The sequence below is a fragment of the Stylophora pistillata genome, chromosome 2 (assembly GCF_964205215.1).
Source record: "Stylophora pistillata chromosome 2, jaStyPist1.2, whole genome shotgun sequence".
NCBI lineage: Eukaryota > Metazoa > Cnidaria > Anthozoa > Scleractinia > Pocilloporidae > Stylophora > Stylophora pistillata.
The window spans coordinates 51,634,790-51,659,877 of record NC_142520.1 but is presented as its reverse complement, the minus strand read 5'-3'; the positions used below and the strand labels follow the sequence as shown (position 1 = coordinate 51,659,877).

Below are 25,088 nucleotides of genomic sequence, written 5' to 3'. Positions count from 1 at the left end.
TATCTAAGACGCAGGAGTATAGGACCATGCTAAAATTGTTACCATGGTAACTGCATTTGTAACCTTCCTTCCCCACTGCTCCCCCTCCCTCCCCCCGCTCTTTCTTCGCCTCCATCTCGTAAGGAACCTATTGTTGTTCCCAAATTTTTCAAGTTGGATTGTGCAGAAGTGATCAAGTTGTCCTCTCACATTAAGATCATTGTCTTATCTTTACAAGCTGTGATTTGTGACGTAACCGTTCATTAAAATTTTTACAGCATAGCGAGAAGCAGTGAAAGGATGGAATTATGTTCCAAACAAAAAAAGTCACCGACCTCGTTTAAAAGAACACGCGCGGCCATTCTATTCAATAGTTCATCGATAGCAGTCTACGCGTGCACGCTCACTGATTTCCGATGTTCGAATACTCCATGATCCCTTACAGGCAGAATTTTCAGTTTATGATCATACTTGCGGTTCTTTTGATTTCGAAAATCAGAACCGTTGCCTGCACTTCACCTGAAATGCGAATAATCTCATTTAGCGATAAAAAGAAGTGAGCCCAAGATCTGAGGGAAAAAATATTTTAGTACTCTCTCGTCTTCAGATATAATTGGCCATACAAAATTTGCACGCTCTTCCGGTTAATTCATAATTTGCTGGGTTAAACGCTTGTCTACGAGTCTCTGACGAATTTATGAAAAGTTGACCACGAAATTGTCGATAAAGTTCTCAGTTCTTACATGTAGCTCAGCTGTGCTAGAGATATTGAGCCACTCTATATTCAAGAGGCTCGCATGCCATGTTCAGGCGCTTTTACACTGGTAGGTTGTAATTCTGTGAACTAATGATAACTCAACGAGGCTTGATTAGGGACAGTTTCCGCGGGCGTAGGAATTCCAACCAAAACTGAATCCTTCGTTATTGTTATCTGTAGCCATAGGCAAATACAAATTACTGAAGAAAAAAACCGGTTTTAATTCGAGTGCATGAAAGGCACGAGTCGCTATGTGTGCCGTTACATTTACAATGAAAATTGTTTATTTTCCGAAGCACTTTCAAAGTTGCGTGACACCGAGTTATGTCGAGAGGCTTGAAAGAGAATCTGTTTATTTAGAATCTCATAAGCGTACGTGAGTAGCAAAGCAAATTGGTGGAGCGTAGTGTAAGTTTAACAAATCACACTGAGTTATTGATACTCCACCCAATTAACGAAGAAGCTTTGTGGGAACTTGACGACCAGAAACAATTAAAAAGGCTTAGTTCTCCGGAGAAATAGATGCTGTAGTTAATCAAAGTTCTTATCATTAGATTTAGTCAATAATCTATACAATTATGAGTAACTGTATTCATGTTGTCTGAGGATCAGGTCAACTTTAACAATATACGACTACGACGATTGAGAATTCTCGAACTACCTACAAACACGTAACACGCGTGACGTGGGTAGCAAAACGAGGCAGAAAGTGTCTTAATGGTTTTTAACTACGTGCCTAAGAGGTTTCCGCCGGCTAATTCCTCGTGATACAGATTAAAGCCGGTTGGGGCATAAACCACACGCGAAAAGAAGTATAGTTTAAGATACGTATTAGTTTATCTGAGGACTTCCCGATATGGTTAGTTAATTTATCATAATTAGTTTAGTAGTTTTAAATTATACAGGCAATTCAATAGAAATCTCTTTATATACTTCGTTTTAATCAGATATATTTTAGTTGATATTTTATTGAATTTTGCAAAACATAATTCAACCAGATGGCTGCATGAAATTATAATAAACAACCCATCTACCCACCAACTGAATAGTAAATCATTTCTATAGAGGAAAGGTTACTATTTCTAATCACACTCTGGTCAAGGAGCCCCAAAATTTTCCTAAGCTCAGAAATAGTAACTAGTGCTTACGTGCTGTTTATAATTTTTTTCTGTACCGTCAATGGTAACTGTCAAAAAGTGTCTTTCACTGTGCAGCTGCAGTAACTTGTTTCTTAAAAAAAGACAAAAACAAAAACAAACAAAAAATAAATCACCCTAAAATTGTAAAAAAGCTATTTATTTTAGATAGGGACGGCCAAACCTAATTTCGCTTCAGCGTGTTAGGCAAACAGCGATTCTAAGACAAGCAAGATAAATAAAGACGAAAAAAGACTTTAATAGGAATGTCGTACAACGTAGTCATGGTGACTGTGACGTCTTTGCAACTCGAGCCGGGGCCAGTGGACATAGATTCTTTAGAGTCCAGTTGCGCTGCTTGATTGAAAGCTGATAAACGTTGCGCACCCATAGACGCGCTATACGAATAGTTCAGAAATTCATTAACTTGCCAAAGCAGGGGCATCTGCCGTTTAGGTTTCGCATTACTAGGGGTAATTCATCGAAATAAAGATCCATTATCATCGTCATAACCGTTCTTTTTAGTTACCAACAATGCATGATCCCAGGACGAGTAGACGTGACGTCAAAGGATAACAGTATTAAAATACTGAAACTGATACGGAGGTGGCGATTGTGTGACAAAACTGAGACAACTCCTTCAGCTATCACAAAAAGTGTCCAAAGCGTCTCTGAATTTCGCCACCAAACTCCAATAAATTGAAGTGCACCGCATAGCTATGTCGTACATAGCGTACCGGAGTCTTCTTTCTGAGATACGCCGACAACTCGAGCAGCATGATCATCAACAGTTACTCGAGATGTGTGGATTGGATGGCGAAGCTGCCAATATTCCTGATGCCCGTTCGTTGTTGAAGAAACTGGAAGAAAAGAAACACTTGACAATTGACGAGCTGGGAGATTTGGAGGAAGTCCTGGAGAGTTTGGAGGAGCTTTCTCTGTTGAGAAAACTAAAAAATTTTCAGAGCAAAAGGAAAGAGTATAACGATTTGTTAGCTTTGATCAGTCAAGCACTCTATAGCAACGAACGCAATCATCTGGAACAACTCATCAACATCTGTAGAAGGAAGACGTCGGAAGATTTTGAGGTGGACATTCTCGACGTTCGAGCACTGTTCCAAGAGCTGGAAAAACGCCGACATCTTGGATTCCGTCGCTTTACTTTTTTAAAAGAGATTCTGACAGAAATAGAGAGAGAGGACCTGGTGAGGAAGGTTCAGGATTTCGAGGAGAGGAGAAATAATAACGACTCGTTTGAACGAAACAAAGGTAAGGACCTACTTTAAGCGCCACTTAAGAAGGTGGAGGAGAAGGGTTGGTTGTTCCGAATGCTCTGTGGTTTAGATTAATTGTACTAGCGACTGAAGTACCGCGTCTTTCTTATCATGATCAATGTAGTTTATGGAAAAAACCGTCTTCATGAATACATCCTTCACTTTCAGGTCATGTTGTTTCCTTGGCCAATAATGTTGGTGGAAGACTGAGAGGAGGTACGCAATTTGCAAGTATTATTTTATCTTTCTTATGTTAACAGTAATGTCTACAATTGAAAATTCGGAGTGTGCATGAAATTATACAAATTCATATAAATTTTGCTCGGCCGTCATACGTCCTCCCCTTTCCTATAGATTCAAGAGTTTCGGCAACACATATTTTGATTTCTGATTTTACATATATCATTTACATTTAGTCCAATTCTCTTCTTGTTTACTGTAAGCGAAGCCGGGAAGTTCGATTGCTGAAGCTCATATATAATTAACTGTGAATTTGACAAGCATACTAAAATCTCTCACTAAGTACATCAACCATATCCTAAAACTGTATTACTGAGTGACCTTTTTGATAGATTTATTCGCTTTATGTCCAGTTGCACAAAACTCTCAGAGACGGTATAATTGATTTCGTATTTCTGTCATTGTGTACCGGCTAGTGAAGTTTACCGGTTACAATCTCTTGTGAAGTTTATCAGTTGTATCCTGACATCGTTTCATTTGATGACCTTTCCTGAAACTTAATCAGTTCTTGTTTCATTGTGTTCAAATGCAGAAAGCCAACAAATTAAGTATTTTCCTCCGTCCAGTGTCTGTCAGCTATCGGTTCTGGCCATAAAAAAGAAGGGCAAGTCAAATTTTTCTTTTTTCGGTCGCCACTTGAATCTACATAATTCTTCTTAAGCATCAATTTGACAATTTGATGTCGATTACGAAAATCGTAACATGCATGGCGTGACTCGGTGAGCTTACTGTCAAACACGTGAACATTAACAAAATTACAAATCCATGTACTAAATTAAAAACTTATTTCTGAAGACATAAACAATTTTTTCAAACACAATTCTATTTATCAAACACAAATCATTTTCTCAAAATACAAACAAATTTCCCGAAACACGAATCACTTTTTCAAAACACAAACCAATTTCCCAAAACACATACTGAAAGACTAGATACCAACGCCATGATTATCAGAGTCTGGATTTCCTGCGTTCAATATGGCGGTTGCTTCAGAGCGTTTTAAGGAATCTTTTTGCCACAACTTTGTTTGCTATCAGTTTGGAATACCAAATCCGTCTAATCCTCCCTTTTTATAGTTTAATGACCATACTGAATTTTGTTTAATTGCGTTGTTCTGTTCGGTCTCCTGGCCAAACGAATAACCAAGTTTATTTTTCTTTTCTTTATTTAGTGCTGAACATTAACACGGCTTGCAGAGTGGCTAAAACGGGTTTAGTGTTGTTCTCTCTCCATGAACTGTTTAATCGTTGTACAACTTATGAACAACTCTACAACTTCTTCCAAGATTGTGTGCTTCCCGCCAATACACAATTGATTGACGTCAGTGAAGGATGCGTGTGCATCACAGTTCAAGCAGAGAATATAAAGGGGCTCTCTACCCTGTGGAACATGTACCAGGATGGCACACTCAAAACCCGCCTGTTCAATTTCTTGGTTAATGATGAAATGAAGACCCGTGCCGGTGGTGAAGAGAATGTAGAGCTGACTGTAACGATTGAGAAGGAAGAATACGACAGGGCATGCACTGAGTTCATCCACGAAACTCAAGGTAATCTAAGGTTTTTTCTCAAAATTAGGACATTTTTGCAGATGCTCCTGATTTTAGGATCAAAGCCAGACCCACAACACCGGGAGCTATGTTCCCTACTCTTTGCAATCAGTGAGTGGGGTCTTTAAGGTCATCTGCTAACCAGTGCGAAGACTGGAAGATGTAGTACAAAGGGCCTATGGTTTCTTTTTTCCAAATCCGAGAAGACTGGAATATTTAACCCGCATTTGCAGATGTCAAAGCGAAGGAAGCACATTTTCTTCAGTCATTTTATGACTCGAAGTGTTGGTCCGGTCTGAGGCTTGAATCCTCGATCTACGATCTACAGCATGTGCTAACCAAGCAAAAATATTTTGTAAGAGTTTTAATGGCCGAGTTCTTCAAATGTGGGTTGAGATAATCCGGGATTAGTGTGAAATTAAATTTCAGATCTGAGAGCTTTAAAAAAAAGTTCGGTTTGTCTACAATTAACAACTAGCTACAATTAGGAAAGTTATCTCAAAACGGCTTTTGAACAGAGAAATATAGAAACCTAGATCAAAATTTACTGCCCCGGGCTAACGCTAAGAGGCCTTTGAACAACTGGGCTCATATCTATTTCTATGTTTATATTGGTAACAAATAATGAACAAATAATTCAGTATGTTTATATATCTAGGTAACAAATAATGAACGTCCAAGTGAAATAAAATGTAACCCAAGAAAACCACAGATTTTTAATAATATCCATGTTTGAATAATCCGTGTCTTCAAATTCACGCTTGATCAGTAAATAATTAAAGTGATTTCAAGAAGAAAAGTTAGCTCGATAGCTTACCTTAAGATCTTTGGAGCGCAATTTCAAACTGTTTGAGAAATATGCAGAGAAATATTCATCCTCTGGCACTCTCGCAGATCTTTTTTACAGTATCTATGTCTTTTCCGCCTAAAAGAGAATGAGTGCGAGAAAACGTTTAAGCCTCAATATTGCTGGTCAGCGGAAACGAATACTTTATTGTGTTCTTTGTGCGGATACTTAAATCATTAACCTTCTCCTTATACTTAAACAATCGGACGCCGGTTTCCATCCACGCTTGAAGGATACGTTTAATTCTCCAAAGATGTATTCAAATGCGAGTGCCGGTTGAGACTTTTCAATAGAAAACTATTGCCTTTCTTTCAGGGGATAAAACTGAACAGGCAAAGCCTAACAAATCGAGGAAGATGCAAGAAGCCTTTATACTGCTTTAGAGTTTAAAAGTTCAAGTTAGTGTTGAGTCACAGCTCGTGAATATCAAAGTGATCTTCGTAGTAACGAGAATGCTGAGTTTGCAAAGACCACTCGAATCGGCTAAGAAGAACTGATTTCATTGAGATCTAGCTATACGAGTCGACAATCCATAGAGTTTGCTCCTCGACACTACGGCTCCATCACTTTCTAACGTGAAAGCAACTCCGGAGAATGATATCGAAGATCTGTAGAAATACAGTAATCGAATAGCCGATTTCCGAAGTATGTCTATAGAACGAGGACTCAAATGAATTCGTTTTACAGAGTAAATTTGATTTGAACAAACTCATCGATGCTTTAACCACATAGTCAGCCCGGAACAAACTTTAATATATATCAAACAGCTGGTCGTATTTTCAAACCTTCGCGAGCCTGCTGCACCCTTGTGTAAACCTGTTCATTTTTGATACTTTGCACGTATCTATAAACCTAGCAAACAAGTTCAATGTTGATATTTTACAGATATTTACTATCCTAGCAAAGGGGTTCAAGGACAATAATTTGGCAGCATTTGCGAACCACAGCAAACTTGTTTAAAGTTTGAAGTTTGAACATATTCGATTACCTTGTGCACTTTGCAGATTCTACATTTATTTTTCCACATCGTAAAAACATTACCAAAAACATGAATTTTAACCACATATTTGCAAACGGGTGTAAGGTAAAGTCAATTACTTAACTTCGCGGAACATTTAGCATGTATAAGCAAATTTAATTCATAGGTGGCATTTACCAGCTTTGCTTCGGAGAGTAAATATAATGAACAGATGGTCTTTGTTACTGAGAAAATTTAGGCAAAACTAAAATTTGTCTTACATTTGCTTAACGTTTCCCACTCAGGCAAATCCATTTTCTGTTCCAGTGTGTTTTTCTGGGAATGTTTTCATTGACAGGAAAAGGTGACAAGATAATTTGGTTTATCATTTAAGTTGATAATGTAAATTAACCACCATAAAGAGTTTTTTTAGCTCCTGTTTCGAGCGTAACCCTTCGTCAGTGCGACTCTTTACGAAGCTACCACTTGAAACATCAGCCTAGAATCTGTTTATAGAGGCTAATTTCTAAAACGACAGTGTCTAGAAAGTATCGCGACAGAACTGGAACTTACATGCATTCTCACATCAAAATGAGGTTCGAGAGTCTAAAAACTAATTTGTTCTTTCATGTTCCTTCAGCTCAAAATGTCGGTTACGAATGGCCCGGAATCAAGTCAGTGAGTCTTGGCCAACACAAATGGAGTTTCACCCTGGCGTACTTGGAAAGTCTACAGTTTGAGACAAAAGGTATAATGACAGAAACATCTGACAGCGGTATGGGAACAGAAGGAGCACCATCTGAGTTTGGAGTGGACATTGGTGGTCAGTATCTAAAAGTCAAAATTACTCACACTTATTTTTTGTTTTTGTTTACCCTTTTGTTTTTGTTTACCCTGTTCATGTAGTGATAATGGCAAAATCAATGTCCTCAGTAAAATGAAGGGAACTGTGTTTGAAATGCTATGTATAAAAAGAAGAGATATAAAAAAATATAGTTTTAAAAATTAGCTCAGTGAACCACCAGTCCTTCATTGGTTATAATATGCTAGAAACGACCAAAAAGTGTCCTAAGAAATCCTTAAAATCAGCACACCAAGCACTTTTTGACCAGTTCAAAAACCAAAATAAAAAAAAAATCAGAGGGGTTATTTTCATATAAACCAAAAAATTGTTTTTATGTATTGAGTGTAAACGTTTTTATCAGTAAAAAATAGAAAAAGATATCTCAATTTAGCTCTACTTTATTTCAGATGAACGTGAAACTCAAACGGTAACTGGTTACGACCAAAAGTCACTGTTTTTAGCAGTAAGTAGTGGCAATATCGCCATTATCGAGGATATGTTGTCACATGGCCTGGATATCAACACAAAAAATGAATGTGGTGACACGGCTCTGATCGTCGCTGCCTTGAATGGTAAAAGAGACCCCGCAAATTATCTGTTACACAAGGGAGCTGATCCCTTCGCGAAAGGACAGTTTGGAAGAAATTCACTGCACTCCGCTTCACTCGGTGGTAATGTCGCTATCATCGAGACAGTAATGTCACACGGTCTTGATGTGGATTCAAAAGATGGTAACGGATCCACACCTTTGATATTGGCTGCACTGAGTGGCAAAGTTGAGGCGGTAAATTATCTGTTAGACGAGGGAGCTGATCCCTTTGTGAAAGGACAGTTTGGAAGAAATTCACTGCACTCCGCTTCACTGGGTGGTAATGTCGTTATCATCGAGACAGTAGTGTCACGCGGTCTTGATGTGGATTCAAAAGATGGTAACGGATCCACACCTTTAATATTGGCTGCACTGAGTGACAAGATTGACGCCGTAAATTATCTGTTAGACAAGGGAGCTGATCCCTTTGTGAAAGGACAGTTTGGAAGAAATTCACTGCACTCCGCTTCACTGGGCGGTAATGTCGCTATCATCGAGACAGTATTGTCACGCGGTCTTGATGTGGATTCAAAGGATGGTAACGGATCCACACCTTTGATGTTGGCTGCACTGAGTGACAAGATTGAGGCGGTAAATTATCTGTTAGACAGGGGAGCTGATCCTTTTGTGAAAGGACAGTTTGGAAGAAATTCACTGCACTCCGCTTCACTGGGTGGTAATGTCGCTATCATTGAGACAGTATTGTCACGCAGTCTTGATGTGAATTCAAAAGATGGTAACGGATCCACACCTTTGATATTGGCTGTACTGAGTGACAAGATTGACGCAGTAAATTATCTCTTAGACAAGGGAGCTGATCCCTTTGTGGAAGGACAGTTTGGAGGAAATTCCCTGCACTTCGCTTCAGAGGGTGGTAATGTCGCCATCATCGAGACAATAATGTCACGTGGTCTTGATGTTGATTCAAAAGATGGTAACGGCAACACACCCTTGCTATTTGCTGCACAGTTTGGCAAGGTTAAAGCGGTAAATTATCTGTTAGACAAGGGAGCTGATCCCTTTGTAAAAGGACAGTTTGGAAGAAGTTCACTGCACTCCGCTTCAATAGAAGGTAATGTCGCCATCATCGAGACAATAATGTCACGTGGTCTTAATGTGGATTCAAAAGATGAGAACGGCATCACACCCTTGCAACTCGCTTTAGCGTATGGCAAGATTCAGGCTGTAAATTATCTGTTAGACAAGGGAGCTGATCCCTTTGTGAAAGAAAAGTTTGGAACGAATTCCCTGCACTTCGCTGCCTATGGAGGTAATGTCACCATCATCGAGACAATAATGTCACGTGGTTTTGTTGTGGATTCAAAAGATCATGATGGCAACACACCCTTACTATTGGCTGCACAGGGTGACAAGGTTGAGGCGGTAAATTGTCTATTAGACAAGGGAGCGGATCCCTTTGTAAAAGGAGAGTTTGGACGAAATTCACTGCACTTCGCTTCACAGCGTGGTAATATGGCCATCATCGAGACAATAATGTCACGTGGTCTTGATGTTGATTCAAAGGATGGTGACGGCAACACACCGTTGCTATTGGCTGCACAGTTTGGCAAGGTTAAAGCGGTAAATTATCTGCTAGACAAGGGAGCTGATCCCTATGCGAAAGAACAGTTTGGTAGTAATTCACTGCACTTGGCCTCAAAGGGTGGTAATGTCGCCATCATCGAGACGATAATGTCACGTGGTCTTGATGTTGATTCAAAAGATGGTGACGGCAACACACCGTTGCTATTGGCTGCACAGTTTGGCAAGGTTAAGGCGGTAAATTATCTGCTAGACAAGGGAGCTGATCCCTTTGTAAAAGGACAGTTTGGAAGAAATTCACTGCACTTCGCTTCAGAGGGTGGTAATGTCGCCATCATCGAGACAATAATGTCACGTGGTCTTGATGTCGATTCAAAAGATGGCAACGGCAACACACCCCTGCTATTGGCTGCACGGGGTAACAAGCTTTTGGCGGTAATCCATCTGTTAGACAAGGGAGCTGATCCCTTTGTAAAAGGACAGTTTGGAAGAAACTCACTGCACTTCGCTTCAGAGGGTGGTAATGTCGCCATCATTGAGACAATAATGTCCCGTGGTCTTAATGTGGATTCAAAAGATGGTGTCGGCGACACACCCTTGCTATTAGCTGCAATGTTTGGCAAGGTTAAGGCGGTAAATTATTTGTTAGACAAGGGAGCTGGTCCCTTTGTAAAAGGAGAGTTTGGACAAAATTCACTACATTTCGCTTCGCATGGAGGTAATGTCACCATCATTGAGACAATAATGTCACGTGGTCTTGATGTCGATTCAAAAGATGGTGTTGGTAGTACACCCTTGCAAATAGCTGCACGGGGTGGCAAGGTTGAGGCGGTAAATTATCTCTTAGACAAGGGAGCTGATCCTTCTGTGAAAGGGAAGTTTGGAAGAAATTCACTGCACTTTGCTTCAGAGGGTGGTGATATCGTCATCATTGATACAATAATGTCACGTGGTCTTGATGTCGATTCAAAAGATGGTGACGGGAGTACACCCTTGCTATTGGCTGCACAGGGTGAGAAGGTTGAGGCGGTAAATTATCTCTTAGACAAGGGAGCTGATCCTTCTGTGAAAGGAAAGTTTGGAAGAAATTCACTGCACTTCGCTTCAATGGGTGGTAATGTCGCCATCATCGAGACAATAATGTCTCGTGGCCTTAATGTGGATTCAAAAGATGGTGACGGCGACACACCCTTGCTATTGGCTGTACAGGATGACAAGGTTGAGGCAGTAAACTATCTCTTAGACAAGGGAGCTGATCCCTTTGTAAAAGGAGAGTTTGGACGAAATTCACTACACTTCGCTTCCTATGGAGGTAATGTCACCATCATCGAAACAATAATGTTATGTGGTATTGTTGTGGATTCAAAAGATCATGACGGCAACACACCCTTACTACTGGCTGCACAGGGTGACAAGGTTGAGGCGGTAAATTATCTCTTAGAGAAGGGAGCTGATCCCTTTGTAAAAGGAGAGTTTGGACGAAATTCACTGCACTTCGCTTCAGAGTGTGGTAATATCGCCATCATCGAGACAATAATGTCATATGGTCTTAATGTGGATTCAAAAGATGACGATGGCAAGACACCCTTGATATTAGCTGTAGAGAATGGCAATGTTGAGGCGTTAAATTATCTGTTAGACAAGGGAGCTGTTCCCTTTGTGAAGGAAGAGTTTGGACGAAATTCACTGCACTTCGCTTCAGAGTGTGGTAATGTTGCCATCATCGAGATAATAATGTCATATGGTCTTGATGTGGATTCAAAAGATGACGATGGCAAGACACCCTTAATATTAGCTGTACAGAATGGCAATGTTGAGGCGTTAAATCATCTCTTAGAGAAAGGAGCTGATCCCTTTGTGAAAGAACGGTTGGGAAGCAACTCACTGCACTTCGCCTCAACGGCTGGTAATGTCACCATCATCGAGAAAATAATGTCACGTGGTCTTGATGTTGATTCAAAAGATGGTGACGGCAACACACCGTTGCTATTGGCTGCACAGTTTGGCAAGGTTAAGGCGGTAAATTATCTGCTAGACAAGGGAGCTGATCCCTTTGTAAAAGGACAGTTTGGAAGAAATTCACTGCACTTCGCTTCAGAGGGTGGTAATGTCGCCATCATCGAGACAATGATGTCATGTGGTCTTGATGTCGATTCAAAAGATGGCAACGGCAACACACCCTTACTATTGGCTGCACGGGGTGACAAGCTTTTGGCGGTAAATCATCTGTTAGACAAGGGAGCGGATCCCCTTGCGAAAGGACAGTTTGCAAGTAATTCACTGCACTTCGCCTCAACGGGTGGTAATGTCGCCATCATCGAGACAATAATGTCACGTGGTCTTAATGTTGATTCAAAAGATGGTGACGGCAACACAGCGTTGCTATTGGCTGCACAGTTTGGCAAGGTTAAGGCGGTAAATTATCTGCTAGACAAGGGAGCTGATCCCTTTGCGAAAGAACAGTTTGGAAGTAATTCACTGCACTTGGCCTCAACGGGTGGTAATGTCGCCATCATCGAGACAATAATGTCACGTGGTCTTGATGTTGATTCAAAAGATGGTGACGGCAACACACCGTTGCTATTGGCTGCACAGTTTGGCAAGGTTAAGGCGGTAAATTATCTGCTAGACAAGGGAGCAGATCCCTTTGTAAAAGGACAGTTTGGAAGAAATTCACTGCACTTCGCTTCAGAGGGTGGTAATGTTGTCATCATCGAGACAATGATGTCACGTGGTCTTGATGTCGATTCAAGAGATGGCAACGGCAACACACCCTTACTATTGGCTGCACGGGGTGACAAGCTTTTGGCGGTAAACCATCTGTTAGACAAGGGAGCAGATCCCTTTGTAAAAGGACAGTTTGGAAGTAATTCACTGCACTTCGCCTCAACGGGTGGTAATGTCGCCATCATCGAGACAATAATGTCACGTGGTCTTGATGTTGATTCAAAAGATGGTGACGGCAACACAGCGTTGCTATTGGCTGCACAGTTTGGCAAGGTTAAAGCGGTAAACTATCTGCTAGACAAGGGAGCTGATCCCTTTGCGAAAGAACAGTTTGGTAGTAATTCACTGCACTTGGCCTCAACGGGCGGTAATGTCGCCATCATCGAGACGATAATGTCACGTGGTCTTGATGTTGATTCAAAAGATGGTGACGGCAACACACCGTTGCTATTGGCTGCACAGTTTGGCAAGGTTAAGGCGGTAAATTATCTGCTAGACAAGGGAGCTGATCCCTTTGTAAAAGGACAGTTTGGAAGAACTTCACTGCACTTCGCTGCAGAGGGTGGTAATGTTGTCATCATTGAGACAATAATGTCACGTGGTCTTGATGTCGATTCAAAAGATGGCAACGGCAACACACCCTTGCTATTGGCTGCACGGGGTGACAAGCTTTTGGCGGTAAACCATCTGTTAGACAAGGGAGCGGATCCCTTTGCGAAAGGACAGTTTGGAAGTAATTCACTGCACTTCGCCTCAACGGGTGGTAGTGTCGCCATCATCGAGACAATAATGTCACTTGGTCTTGGTGTTGATTCAAAAGATGGTGACGGCAACACACCGTTGCTATTGGCTGCACAGTTTGGCAAGGTTAAAGCGGTAAACTATCTGCTAGACAAGGGAGCTGATCCCTTTGCGAAAGAACAGTTTGGAAGTAATTCACTGCACTTGGCCTCAACGGGTGGTAATGTCGCCATCATCGAGACAATAATGTCACGTGGTCTTGATGTCGATTCAAAAGATGGTGACGGCAACACACCGTTGCTATTGGCTGCACAGTTTGGCAAGGTTGAGGCGGTAAATTATCTGCTAGACAAAGGAGCTGATCCCTTTGTAAAAGGACAGTTTGGAAGAAACTCACTACACTTCGCTTCAGAGGGTGGTAATGTTGTCATCATTGAGACAATAATGTCACGTGGTCTTGATGTCGATTCAAAAGATGGCAACGGCAACACACCCTTACTATTGGCTGCACGGGGTGACAAGCTTTTGGCGGTAATCCATCTGTTAGACAAAGGAGCGGATCCCTTTGTGAAAGGACAGTTTGGAAGTAATTCACTGCACTTCGCCTCAACGGGTGGTAATGTCGCCATCATCGAGACCATAATGTCACCTGGTCTTGATATTGATTCAAAAGATGGTGACGGCAACACACCGTTGCTATTGGCTGCACAGTTTGGCAAGGTTAAAGCGGTAAACTATCTGCTAGACAAGGGAGCTGATCCCTTTGCGAAAGGAAAGTTTGGAAGTAATTCACTGCACTTTGCCTCAAAGGGTGGTAATGTCGCCATCATCGAGACAATAATGTCACGTGGTCTTGATGTTGATTCAAAAGATGGTAACGGCAACACACCGTTGCTATTGGCTGCAGAGTTTGGCAAGGTTAAAGCGGTAAATTATATGCTAGACAAGGGAGCTGATCCCTTTGTAAAAGGACAGTTTGGAAGAAATTCACTGCACTTCGCTTCAGAGGGTGGTAATGTTGTCATCATCGAGACGATAATGTCACGTGGTCTTGATGTTGATTCAAAAGATGGTGACGGCAACACACCGTTGCTATTGGCTGCACAGTTTGGCAAGGTTAAAGCGGTAATATATCTGCTAGACAAGGGAGCTGATCCCTTTGCGAAAGGACAGTCTGGAAGAAATTCACTGCACTTCGCTTCAGAGGGTGGTAATGTCGCCATCATCGAGACAATAATGTCCCATGGTCGTGATGTCGATTCAAAAGATGATGACGGGAGTACACCCTTGCTATTGGCTGCACAGGGTGACAAGGTTGAGGCGGTAAATTATCTCTTAGACAAGGGAGCTGATCCCTTTGTGAAAGGAAAGTTTGGAAGAAATTCACTGCACTCCGCTTCAATTGGAGGTAATGTCGCCATCATCGAGACAATAATGTCACGTGGTCTTGATGTCGATTCAAAAGATAGGGACGGCAGGACACCCTTGATATTCGCTGTAGGGAATGGCATGGTTGAGGCGGTAAACTATCTGCTAGTCAAGGGAGCTGATCCCTTTGTGAAAGGACGATTTGGAGCCAATTTACTGCACTTTGCTGCCCATGGTGGTAATGTCGCCATCATTGAGACAATAATTTCACGTGGTCTTGATGTCGATTCAAAAAATGGTAAAGGGAACACACCCTTGATAGTGGCTGTACGGGGTGGCAAGGTTGAGGCGGTAAATTATTTGTTGGACAAGGGAGCTGATCCCTTTGTGGAAGGACAGTTTGGAAGAAATTCACTGCACTTTGCTTCAACGGGTGATAATGTCGCCATCGTCGAAACAATAATCTCATGTGGTCTTGATGTCGAATCAAAAGATGGTGATGGTAACACACCCTTGATATTAGCTGCAAAGAATGGCAAGCTTGAGGCGTTAAATCATCTGCTAGACAAGGGAGCCGATCCCTTTGTGAAAGGACGGTTTGGAAGAAATTTACTGGACTTCGCTTTAATAGGTGGTAATGTAGCCATCATCGAAAAAATGCTGTTACTTGGTTTGAGTTTTAGAACTGAGCCGTAGACCTCTTACAAAGCAAGGGAGGTCGTTAGTTTTTAGAAGTGAGTCATTTTCTGAATGTGTTCGCGGGATGCATGTTTACGAAAGATGAATGATGAAGTGGCCGTTATTTTATCTTATGTAATAACCGTAGTTTTCATAAAGCTGAGTAGTTAAAAAAAGTTAAGAATCAAATTGATATTACTGGATTTCAATTAATATTTCAGCAGAAAATTTGTGCGTTATTGAACGAGTGCTAAGTCACAGAAATGGCTGAATGTTGCAGTGTTTTTGAAGGCCGAAACGTTCTGATGTGCATGATAACATCGAAAAGAAAACTCGATCGATAAAATCTCCAATGGAAATATTAAATAAACAATACTGTACAATACTGCGAGAATTATTTTTTGTGGGAACAGATTTCGACTTTTAGGCAGCAAAATGTAGAATGCTCAAGTCTCTTTTCTGTGTCTTTGAATTCTCTTTAGGTTGTTTAAAACAGATCATTTGCATTCTGTCGTATCAAAACTTTAATTGCAATTTTTTTCATCCTACAAGCTTTTTTGCTCGAGTTGTTTGGTACATGTGGTCATAATTTAAATTCACTCGAATGTAGTGCTTGAAAGATGTCCCATCGAGTGATCAAGAGTCATTTCAAAAGACAACCATTTGACATGACACTCTGAAATTTTGTTCCAAACTGCTCTATGATTTCTAATGCAATGCTTAATTTAAGATATTGCAAGTGCAGCACATGTGATATGCTTCCGGAAAATACATAGCTAGTGCCTTTGCATGTCTTATATACCCATATAATCATTAACTCGTCTTACATTTCAAAGCCTTAGGCTAAAGTATTTAATTTCTTATTTCTACCCAGGTCTAATTTCTACCTGAGCTGTTTGCTTCTTTAAGAGATGTCAAACAAACTCATATTTTCTTAAGAGTTAAAGTTTATTGCTCTTGGTAACTGCTCATCCTAATTATTTTTTCTTCCACGACCTGGAATTTATCTTGATTCATAGTCTATAAAAGATTGTGATCAAATCTCAATGAAACTTTAATCAGTTTTAATATCTTTTTGAAGACATGTTTAAGATACATATATCTTTTTCAACGATATACAAATATCGTAGCATGCTTTTCTTAGTTTCCAAAGGGGAACCTGTTTCAAGTTTTAGGCTCACAAATTATCATATTATTATTAAGGTTTCTTCATCGCTGTGGTTATCATATCATTAAGACTTTAAGATATCTTTTAACTTCAATGTTTTGTTTGAACCCAGGAGTTACAGAAGTTGTGTGGTTTGATAGTCTAGATGAGAGTAGACTCAAGTGTTTTTAGTGACACTGACTGTTGTTTCAGATCCCTGTGCAGAAGTCATCATCAGAGTCAAGAGAGAATTTTTTTTTAATTCCGGTCCATGCTAAAGGGACAATTCCCACTTGGACGATTACTACACAGCTGAATTTTAATTCTTTTGAATGCTAGATCTTTATTAGTGTTTGGGTATTGTTTGAAGATATCATTGTTTTTACGATATCATTTGTATTTCTTATTATTATATGGATATATAAACAAAGTTGAAGTGGTAAATTGGTAACCGTAACGATTACAAAAGCTGACGTTTTGAGCGTTAGCCCTTCGTCGGAAGGGCTAACGCTCGAAACGTCAGCTTTTGTAATCGTTACGGTTGCTAATTTACCACTTCAACTTTGTTGATATATCCAAGTTATTTCGTTACTCCCCCCGAAGCAGCCCCAAACAGTTTTTTTTGAAACTATCAGCCTTTATTAATATATGGCTGTGTCTCACAAGGACTGGGAACTACCGAATTCACGAATTTGACTGGCTGAAATCAATGTTGAAAGCGGTCTAGCTTTTCCCATCTAGACCGGCATCTAGACTGGTCTAGTAAAGAAAGTTACGAAGAATATAATGTTCCGTTGCTTTCTAGACACAGTCATATAAGAAACATCTTATTAACCGAGCTAGGTCGGTCTGTATGGGAGAATCTTGACCTCGGTTGCCGGTACAGACCTCACTGCGTTCGGTCTGTACTGGCGACCTCGGTCAAGATTCTCCCCAACAGACCTATCGCTCGGTTAATAAGAACTAATTATTGTTTATGCCATTGTACATCTGGGAGACCTTTTAGCTAGGAGACGCTGTATGAACTGTAATTAGTTCTTATTAACCGAGCGGGAGGTCTGTATGGGAGAATCTTGACCGAGATCGCCAGTACAGACCGAACGCAGTGAGGTCTGTGCCAGTGACCGAGGTCAAGATTCCCCCATACAGACCGACCTAGCTCGGTTAATAAAATGTTTATTATATGGCTGTGTCTTATATGCCAATTTTTTATATTCTTTGTAACTTTTTTTTCTAGACCGGTCTAGATGCCGATATAGATGGGAAAATCTAGACCACTTTCAATATTGATTTCAGCCAATCAAATTCGTGAATTCGGTAGTTCTCAGTCCTTGTGAGACACAGCCATATAATACTAAAAAACAACAACATTTGAATTAATTTTGCGGTAAATAACTTAGACGCGGGAGTATAGGTCCATGCTAAAATTGTTACCATGGTAACTGCATTTGTCACCCTCCTTCCCACTGCTCCCCCTCCCTCCCTTCCCCCCGCTCTTCCTTCGCCTCCTTCTCGTAAGGAACCTATTCTTGTTCCAAAATTTTTCAAGCCGGATTGCACAGAAGTGATCAAGTTGTCCTCTCACTGCACAATGATCCCTTACATGGAGCATTTTCAGTTTATGATCCCACTTGTTGTTCTTTTGATTTCGAAAATCAGAACTGTCGCTTGCACTTCACCTGAAACGCGAATAATCTCATTGAGCGATAAAAAGAAGTGAGTCCAAGATCTAAGGGAAAAAATATCTTAGTACTGTCTCGTTTTCAGATATCATTTAATTCATAATTTGCTAGGTTAAACGCTTGTCTACGAGTCTCTGACCAAGTTATGAAAAATTGACCACGAAATTACCGATTAAGTGCTCAATTCACACATGCACCTCAGCTGTGCTAGAGATATTAAGCCACTTCATATTCAAGAGGCTCGCATGCCATGTTCAGGCGCTCTTACACTGGCAAGTTGTAGTGCCTTGAATTAATGATAACTCAACGAGGCTTGATAAGGGACAGTTAATTTTTTTGCGGGCGTAGGAATTCCAACCAAAAATGATTCCTCTCTTGTTGATATCTGTGGCCAAAGACAAGAATAAATTTCTGGAGAAATAAACGGTTTTAAATTCGAATGAATGAAAGGCATGATTCGCTATGTGTACTGTAATATTTACCATGAAAATTGTTCGTTTTCCAAAGCACGTTCAAAGTTGCGTGACGAGAGAAGCTTTGAAAGAGAACCTGTTTACCATTGAAAGAGAATCCGTTTACCTATAAAATCTCTCAAGGGTACGTGAGTAGGAAAGCAAATTAGTGGAGCGTAGTGTGAGTTCACCAAGGCGCACTGACCAACAAATTATTTAAAGTCCGCTCAATTAACGAAAAAATACTCTGAGAACTTAACGACCACTGAGAAGCAATTAAAAAGACTTTCTGGGGAAATAGATGCTGCAGTTAATCATGGTTCTCTACATCAGCCTATGTAGAATCATTACAATTACGAGTAATTATATTCATGTTGACTGAGGGTCAGGTCAACAAGTTTAACAATACAACAATGACGGTCGAGAATTCTAGAATCACGCAAAAACACGTAACACGCGTGACATACTATGGTTTGCCAAATGTTGCAAAATTTAACAACTTGCATATTTTTATTCAACAACTAATATTTATGCTCAACAAAATATATTTTTATTCAACTGTTTACAGTTATATTCAACATTTTATATCTATGTTCAACGACACCCATTTTCTTTTCATATTCAACCAAAATTATTTTCATTCAACAACAATATTTATTCAACTTCAGTCCAAACTTTTTACTCAACAAAAATAATTATTCAACTTCTACCATGCATAGTTATTTAATGACATACCTTCTAATATGACTAAGTGTTCGAAAGTTCCCGGACATTCAAAATATCGTCATTCAACAAAATCCCCGTCCAGTCCCCAGTTAAATATGCTGTATTGCAGACCCAGTGCCCCCACCATTAACGCCCATGAATAGAGATGGCGTCGGAAGACGGATCAGGGCGCGATGTTAGGGAAGAACTGACAAGAATTGTGAGAGAATGTGTTCGAAATGAGATCGCTCTTCAACTATCGGGAAGTAATACCTCGTTGTTAATGAGAACGCGCGACCTTATAGCAAGTTCAGCAAGATCTGCGAGCCGAGAGATGACAAATTCTATCGCCCCGGGCATCGTTCCATCTTTTCCCGCCACAGTCACCCCGGTTCCTTCTTCTTCGTCTTCTTTTCACAAGGGAAAAAAGAGGCCCGCAGTTGTAACAAATCATCCATGGCGCCTCAAAGGTAAACAGGAGAAACAAAAGAACCATAATCTGCGTATTGGAAGGAATGGGTTACATGTTTGGGGGTAGTTCGGTGGTAGGGGTGGGGAATTTGTTGAAAAGGGACGATATGTTGGTGTTCTCCGAGATCATAATGATGTCCAATGTAACGTCTGACTGTGCAGAGCTCGAGCTGCATTAACATTTCCCAGGTTGATGGCAGTATTAGAATGTTGAGATTCTGCTCTACAGAAGTCGGAAACGTTTGGCTGACGGCGTTATTAACCGCTAAAACAGTCAATTTACTGAAGTACCAATAATACCTCAAGAAGCATCACTATACCTTATGTAAATGATCGGAACATTGGCAAGAATGTAATTATTCAAGTTGAATTCTTTACAGATGTAAATATAATTAGGACAACTGATAAGGTTTGAAAGAATATTGTAATATGGAGTTTGACTAATGGTCGTGGGTCGTGGGTCGTGGGTACAAGTCGTGGGTCGTGGGTGTGGGTGTGGGTGTGGGTGTGGGTAAAAGTCGTGGGTGTGGTTAATACTTAATAATAAAAATAACCATTTTGTAACGTTGTTTATAGGAAGAACAGATACACACACACCAAGTGAGGTAAAACAGTTCTTGTTTAATCGATGTCCGACAAACGTAACAACCGGAAAGCATGGCCTCTAAAGTTTTTGTTGCCATGGTAGTTATGACGTAAATGTGGACCGGAAGTAAATAGAACGGTAACACCGATACCGTTACATCTCCCTTTTTTCAGGAAACAAAAAAATGTAAACGTAACTGAATGTCACTATCCTAGTTTAAAAAAAATAAAACTACAAAAAAAAAAAATTAAGAGTTTGTCATGTCCCTTTTTTTTTTTCTTTTTTTTTTTTTTGACAACTCCAATCACTGGTAACGTGTAGGTGGTCGAACAATTCGTCCAGATCGAGTGGTGGTCACCGGTGGGGAAATCTCCCGCTTATCTGCTGCAGGCTGAAGTGGATATTCCGGATGTGGCTTGTCCGTGTTCTGCAAAGGTACTGTGTCTGATTGGTCCTTACTGACTGCAGTACTTGGTATGAAAGGTGGTACCAATGGTATTTCATCACCAGAATTTGCAGTAGCAGAAATTGGTGTTGCTTTTGGGGATAGTCTCATCACATCTTCACTGTGTGGCATCACTTCGCGTGTATGTCTCAGGTGTCTGCGGTTCCTCCTATAAACTCTTCCATCTTCTGTTCTGACTTGATAGGACCTTATGTCGACTTTGCCTTCGACTCTTGCTTGGGTCCAATCCTTCTTCTTTCCCAAGTGGGTTCTTAGTGGCTGCAATCGCACTGTGTCTCCTGGGCGCAGTTTCTTCAGTTCTTTGGCGCCTTGGTTGTAATACAGGGATTGTTTAGCCTTCTGTAGCTTCAACTTCTGATCAACCTCCTCTGGTAGCTTCGGCTTGAGCAATTGGTTTGAGGTTGGGAGTGGAGTCTTTGTTCTTCTACCGAATAATCGCTGAACAGGTGACGAGTTGAGTATTTCTGTAGGAGTATTTCTCCAGTCCAGCAGGGCAAGATATGGGTCTTGTTCAGACTTGACAGCTTTCTCTAGCAGATGTTTTGCTGTCTTCACCGTGTTCTCGACTTTGCCGTTGGACTGAGGATATGTTAGAGAGCTTGTTATATGTTCAAAACCATAATTGTCTGCGAACTGCTGGAACTTTGCGGAAGAAAAGGGCTGTCCATTATCCGATACAAGCTGGTCGGGAATTCCATGACGTGCGAGATGGGCTTTCAACTTCTTCACAACTTCGTCTGCTGTCTTGCTTGTCATTCTGTCAACTTCAAAGAAGCTTGAATAGTAGTCAACGGTCACCATGAAATCTGTACCGTTCAGATCAAAAAGATCAACTGCGATTTTCTCCCATGGTCTACTAGGCAGTTCGTGACAAATCATTGGCTCTTTTCCTTGCTCTACAGACTGGCTGTTGCAAACGGTACACTTTGCTACATAATCTTCGACATCTTTGCTCATCCCTGGCCAGTAAACTACTTCTCTTGCTCTTCTGAGACAGCCTTGGATGCCGATGTGGCTCCGGTGGATCTTAGCCAACATGTCAGCTTTCACGCTCATAGGGATAACTAGTCTTTCACCTTTGAAGACCAGTCCATTCTGCAAAGACAGCTCGTCCCGAAATGTAAAATAACCACTGATGTTTGCTGATACCTCTGCCTTGGTAGCTGGCCAGCCTCTTCTTATTGTTGTCTTCAGCTCTCTCAGGGTAGCATCAGATTCTGTTGCTTGCTGAATAGCAGTCAGCGTTGGTTCCGATACTGGCAAGTATTGTATCATATTGATATGCTCTAGCTCTCTTTCGGTGTCTCCTCTCATCTCCTCTATGTACGTAACATCTTCTGCTACATCTTCTCTTGTGCTCTTGCGCACTCTGTATGCTCTGCTCAGTGTATCTGCCAGATACATTTCAGTCCCTTTTTTGTAAGACACTTGGAGGTCAAACTTCTGCAATCTTAGCAGCATTCGCTGAAGACGTTTAGGGGCACTGTGTAGACTTTTAGGGAAGATGCTCTCCAAGGGTTTGTGGTCAGTTTGGATCTTGACAGGTCGACCATACACACACTGCTCAAAACGTTCTACTCCGAAAAGTATTGCAAGCATCTCTTTCTCTATCTGGGCATGGTTCCCTTCTGTTTCTGTCATAGAACGAGATACATAAGCCACGGGCTGGCCTCCTTGCATAAGACATGCACCAAGCCCTCTGTCTGATGCATCACACTGCAATTCCACGTCGTCTTTGGGGTCAAAATACTTGAGAACAGGGGCAGCTGAGAGTATCTCCTTAACTCGCTTGAAACTACATCCTTGTACTTGCTCATCCCAACGGAACTGGTTCCCTTCTTTCAAAAGGTCTCTCATTGGGGCTGTAACTTCTGACAGGTTAGGAGCGAACTTCTGGAGGTAATTTACCATGCCGAGAAGTCTCTTGAGATCTTGTTTGTTGGTCGGGGTTGGCATCTCTTTGATACCTTGTACCTTGTCTGGGTCAGGCTTAAGACCATCTTGACATAGAACATGTCCCATAAACTTCACTTCTTTGCGACGGAGCTTAAGCTTCTCCTTGTTCAACTTAATGCAAGTAGCGCGGCAGCGTTCTAACAATGCTGTCAGCTTTGCATCATGGTCAGAAAGTGCTTCAGCTTCTGTTTCTCCGATACCAAAAACAAGGATATCATCAAATATTGGCTTAATTCCATCAAGACCTTCCAGGGCGTATTCCAATCTCCTCTGAAACTCTTCCGGAGCGGGTGATATGCCGAAGGGCATCCGGGTCCAGCGGAACCTTCCCCAGGGGGTACCAAATGTGGTCAAAAGACTGCTTTCATCGTCTAGCTGCACATGCCAAAATCCGTTCTTTGCGTCTACGACACTGAAGACTTTAGCATTTGTAAGCAGCGGTAGTAGATCATCGATCACTGGAAGGGGAAAATGATTTCTCCTGAGTGCTTTATTCAGAGGTTTTGGGTCGATACATAGCCTTATCTTTCCATTGCTCTTCTTAATGACTACCATTGAGGAAATCCAATCTGTTGGAACATCTACTGGTTGCAGGATGCCTATCTTAACTAAGCGTTCTAGTTCCTGTTTTAAAGGCTCTTTAACTGCAAAGGGGACTTTCCTCACTGGCAGTGCCACAGGAGTTACAGACTTATCAATCTCGAGGTGAAGCTTTCCTTTGAGCTTTCCTTCTCCTGAGAAGACATCTCCGAATTTGCTCACGAGATCCGGCTGTATGGGAATCTCATTCGAGAGAGACATGATGTTATCAGTGTTAATCACGATGAGGCCAAACTGCTGCACCGATTCAGCACCGAGGAGTGCTGTGTGACCTGTTGGAACGACGGTGTATTCCGTGAGGAAACACTGTCCATTCTTGGGGTTGAAGGTCTCGACCTTAGTACATCCTAGAGGTTTCAGCTCTGATTTGTTGAACATGACGAGGGTAGTTTCAGTAGGCTGAAGGCGTTCCATCCGCGGATCCTTAAATATCTGCTGATAAATATCTGCTGGGAGGATATTGACTGTTGCTCCACAGTCTAATTGGAATTTCACTGTTTCATCCCTCAAGCGCATGTTAGCATAAATCTTCTTAGGACTGTTTTTTGCATAAAGGACGCTCACTGATTCTACACTGAATAAGTAATCATCAGAATCTTCGTCAATAAACTGCTGAACTTCTTGTTCTACATTGTGAACTGACTTCTTAGTTTGCTTTTTGTTAGCTTTCTGACTTCTGCAAGCCACGGAGAAGTGGTTCATTCCACCGCAATTATCAAACTTGTGCTGCCATGCTGGACAGAGTTCCTTTTTTAGAGGATGGGTTCTGTGGCAGAACTTGCATCTAACTGGTTCTGTTACTTTGTTGTGGACGGGGCGTTGAACTTTACTGTGATTTCGTACTTTATGATGGCGTAAACCTATCTTCGATTTTGGGTGGCCTGTGGCAACGGCGCTAACCTCCTCCGCATGGGACATCCCCTTGAGTTGTTTGGATGTGGTTTCGCTCGCACGGCAAATATCAATACACTTGTTAAGAGTTAGTTTGTTTTCAGCTAGCAGCTTTTTTCGAGTGGCGTTATCTCTTATTCCTACCACAACTCTGTCTCTAATCATTCGCTCTTGCATGATACCAAAATTGCATGTTTTAGCTAACGAACGTAAAGCTGTACGGAAAACATCAAATGACTCACCGACCTCCTGTACTCTCTGATTGAACAGATAGGCTTCGTATATTTCATTCGTCTCACCGATGAAAAAGGCGTCTAGAAGCTCTATCACTTTGTCAATGTCGGTTTTCTCCTCTTCATTTCCGAAGGGCAAACCATCGTAAATCTCCAGGATATCTGGGCCAATACATGTCAACAATGTGGCTGTTCGAAGATTACTACTTTGCGTACTGAGCCGTGAGGCGATCTCGTAGTTTGTCCAAAGCCGCTTAAATGTCTTCCAATTCACAGCTAAGTTCCCCTTGAAGTCTAGTTTCGACGGTAAAGGAATAGAGGACTGGATAAATTGAGGAGTTGCTGGCTGCGTGCTTGTTGACGCTACGCTCGACGAGCCTGATTCGGCCATCTGGAGCTAAAATCATTCTAGTCTTTCCCAGAAGCATACTTAAACGAAGACTATCCCAATGCTGAGGACATAGTACTCTCTAAATCTAATAAGTTAGAATCCCTTAAAGATCTTTTTCGTTCTTCTGATCACGTGAATTGTACATAAAGCTTTGTAACCACCCCGCTCACGTAGCTTTGATACTCTAAACGCTTGAGAGTTGGTAGTTACGTTTGGCTGTTAATAACGAAAGAGCGTCCATCTAGAAGACGCGATGGAATTGTAATAAAGTGATTATTG

The 25,088-nt window shown here is 41.3% G+C and overlaps 2 protein-coding genes across 2 annotated transcripts; one reads left to right on the top strand and one right to left on the bottom strand.

Annotated features, from left to right (window-relative positions):
* Nucleotides 1–2,210: 2,210 nt before the first annotated feature.
* LOC111319545 (uncharacterized) lies at nucleotides 2,211–16,766 on the top strand. Its single transcript, XM_088749652.1, has 5 exons — nucleotides 2,211–3,141; nucleotides 3,315–3,362; nucleotides 4,558–4,935; nucleotides 7,381–7,563; nucleotides 7,992–16,766. The coding sequence occupies exons 1-5, from the start codon at nucleotides 2,592–2,594 to the stop codon at nucleotides 15,245–15,247; spliced, it is 8,415 nt and encodes a 2,804-aa protein (XP_088605778.1). The 5' UTR covers nucleotides 2,211–2,591; the 3' UTR covers nucleotides 15,248–16,766.
* Nucleotides 16,767–20,287: 3,521 nt separating this feature from the next.
* LOC111327243 (retrovirus-related Pol polyprotein from transposon 297) lies at nucleotides 20,288–24,809 on the bottom strand. Its single transcript, XM_088748396.1, has one exon. The coding sequence runs from the start codon at nucleotides 24,807–24,809 to the stop codon at nucleotides 20,577–20,579; it is 4,233 nt and encodes a 1,410-aa protein (XP_088604522.1). The 3' UTR covers nucleotides 20,288–20,576.
* Between the last annotated feature and the right edge of the window lie 279 nt (nucleotides 24,810–25,088).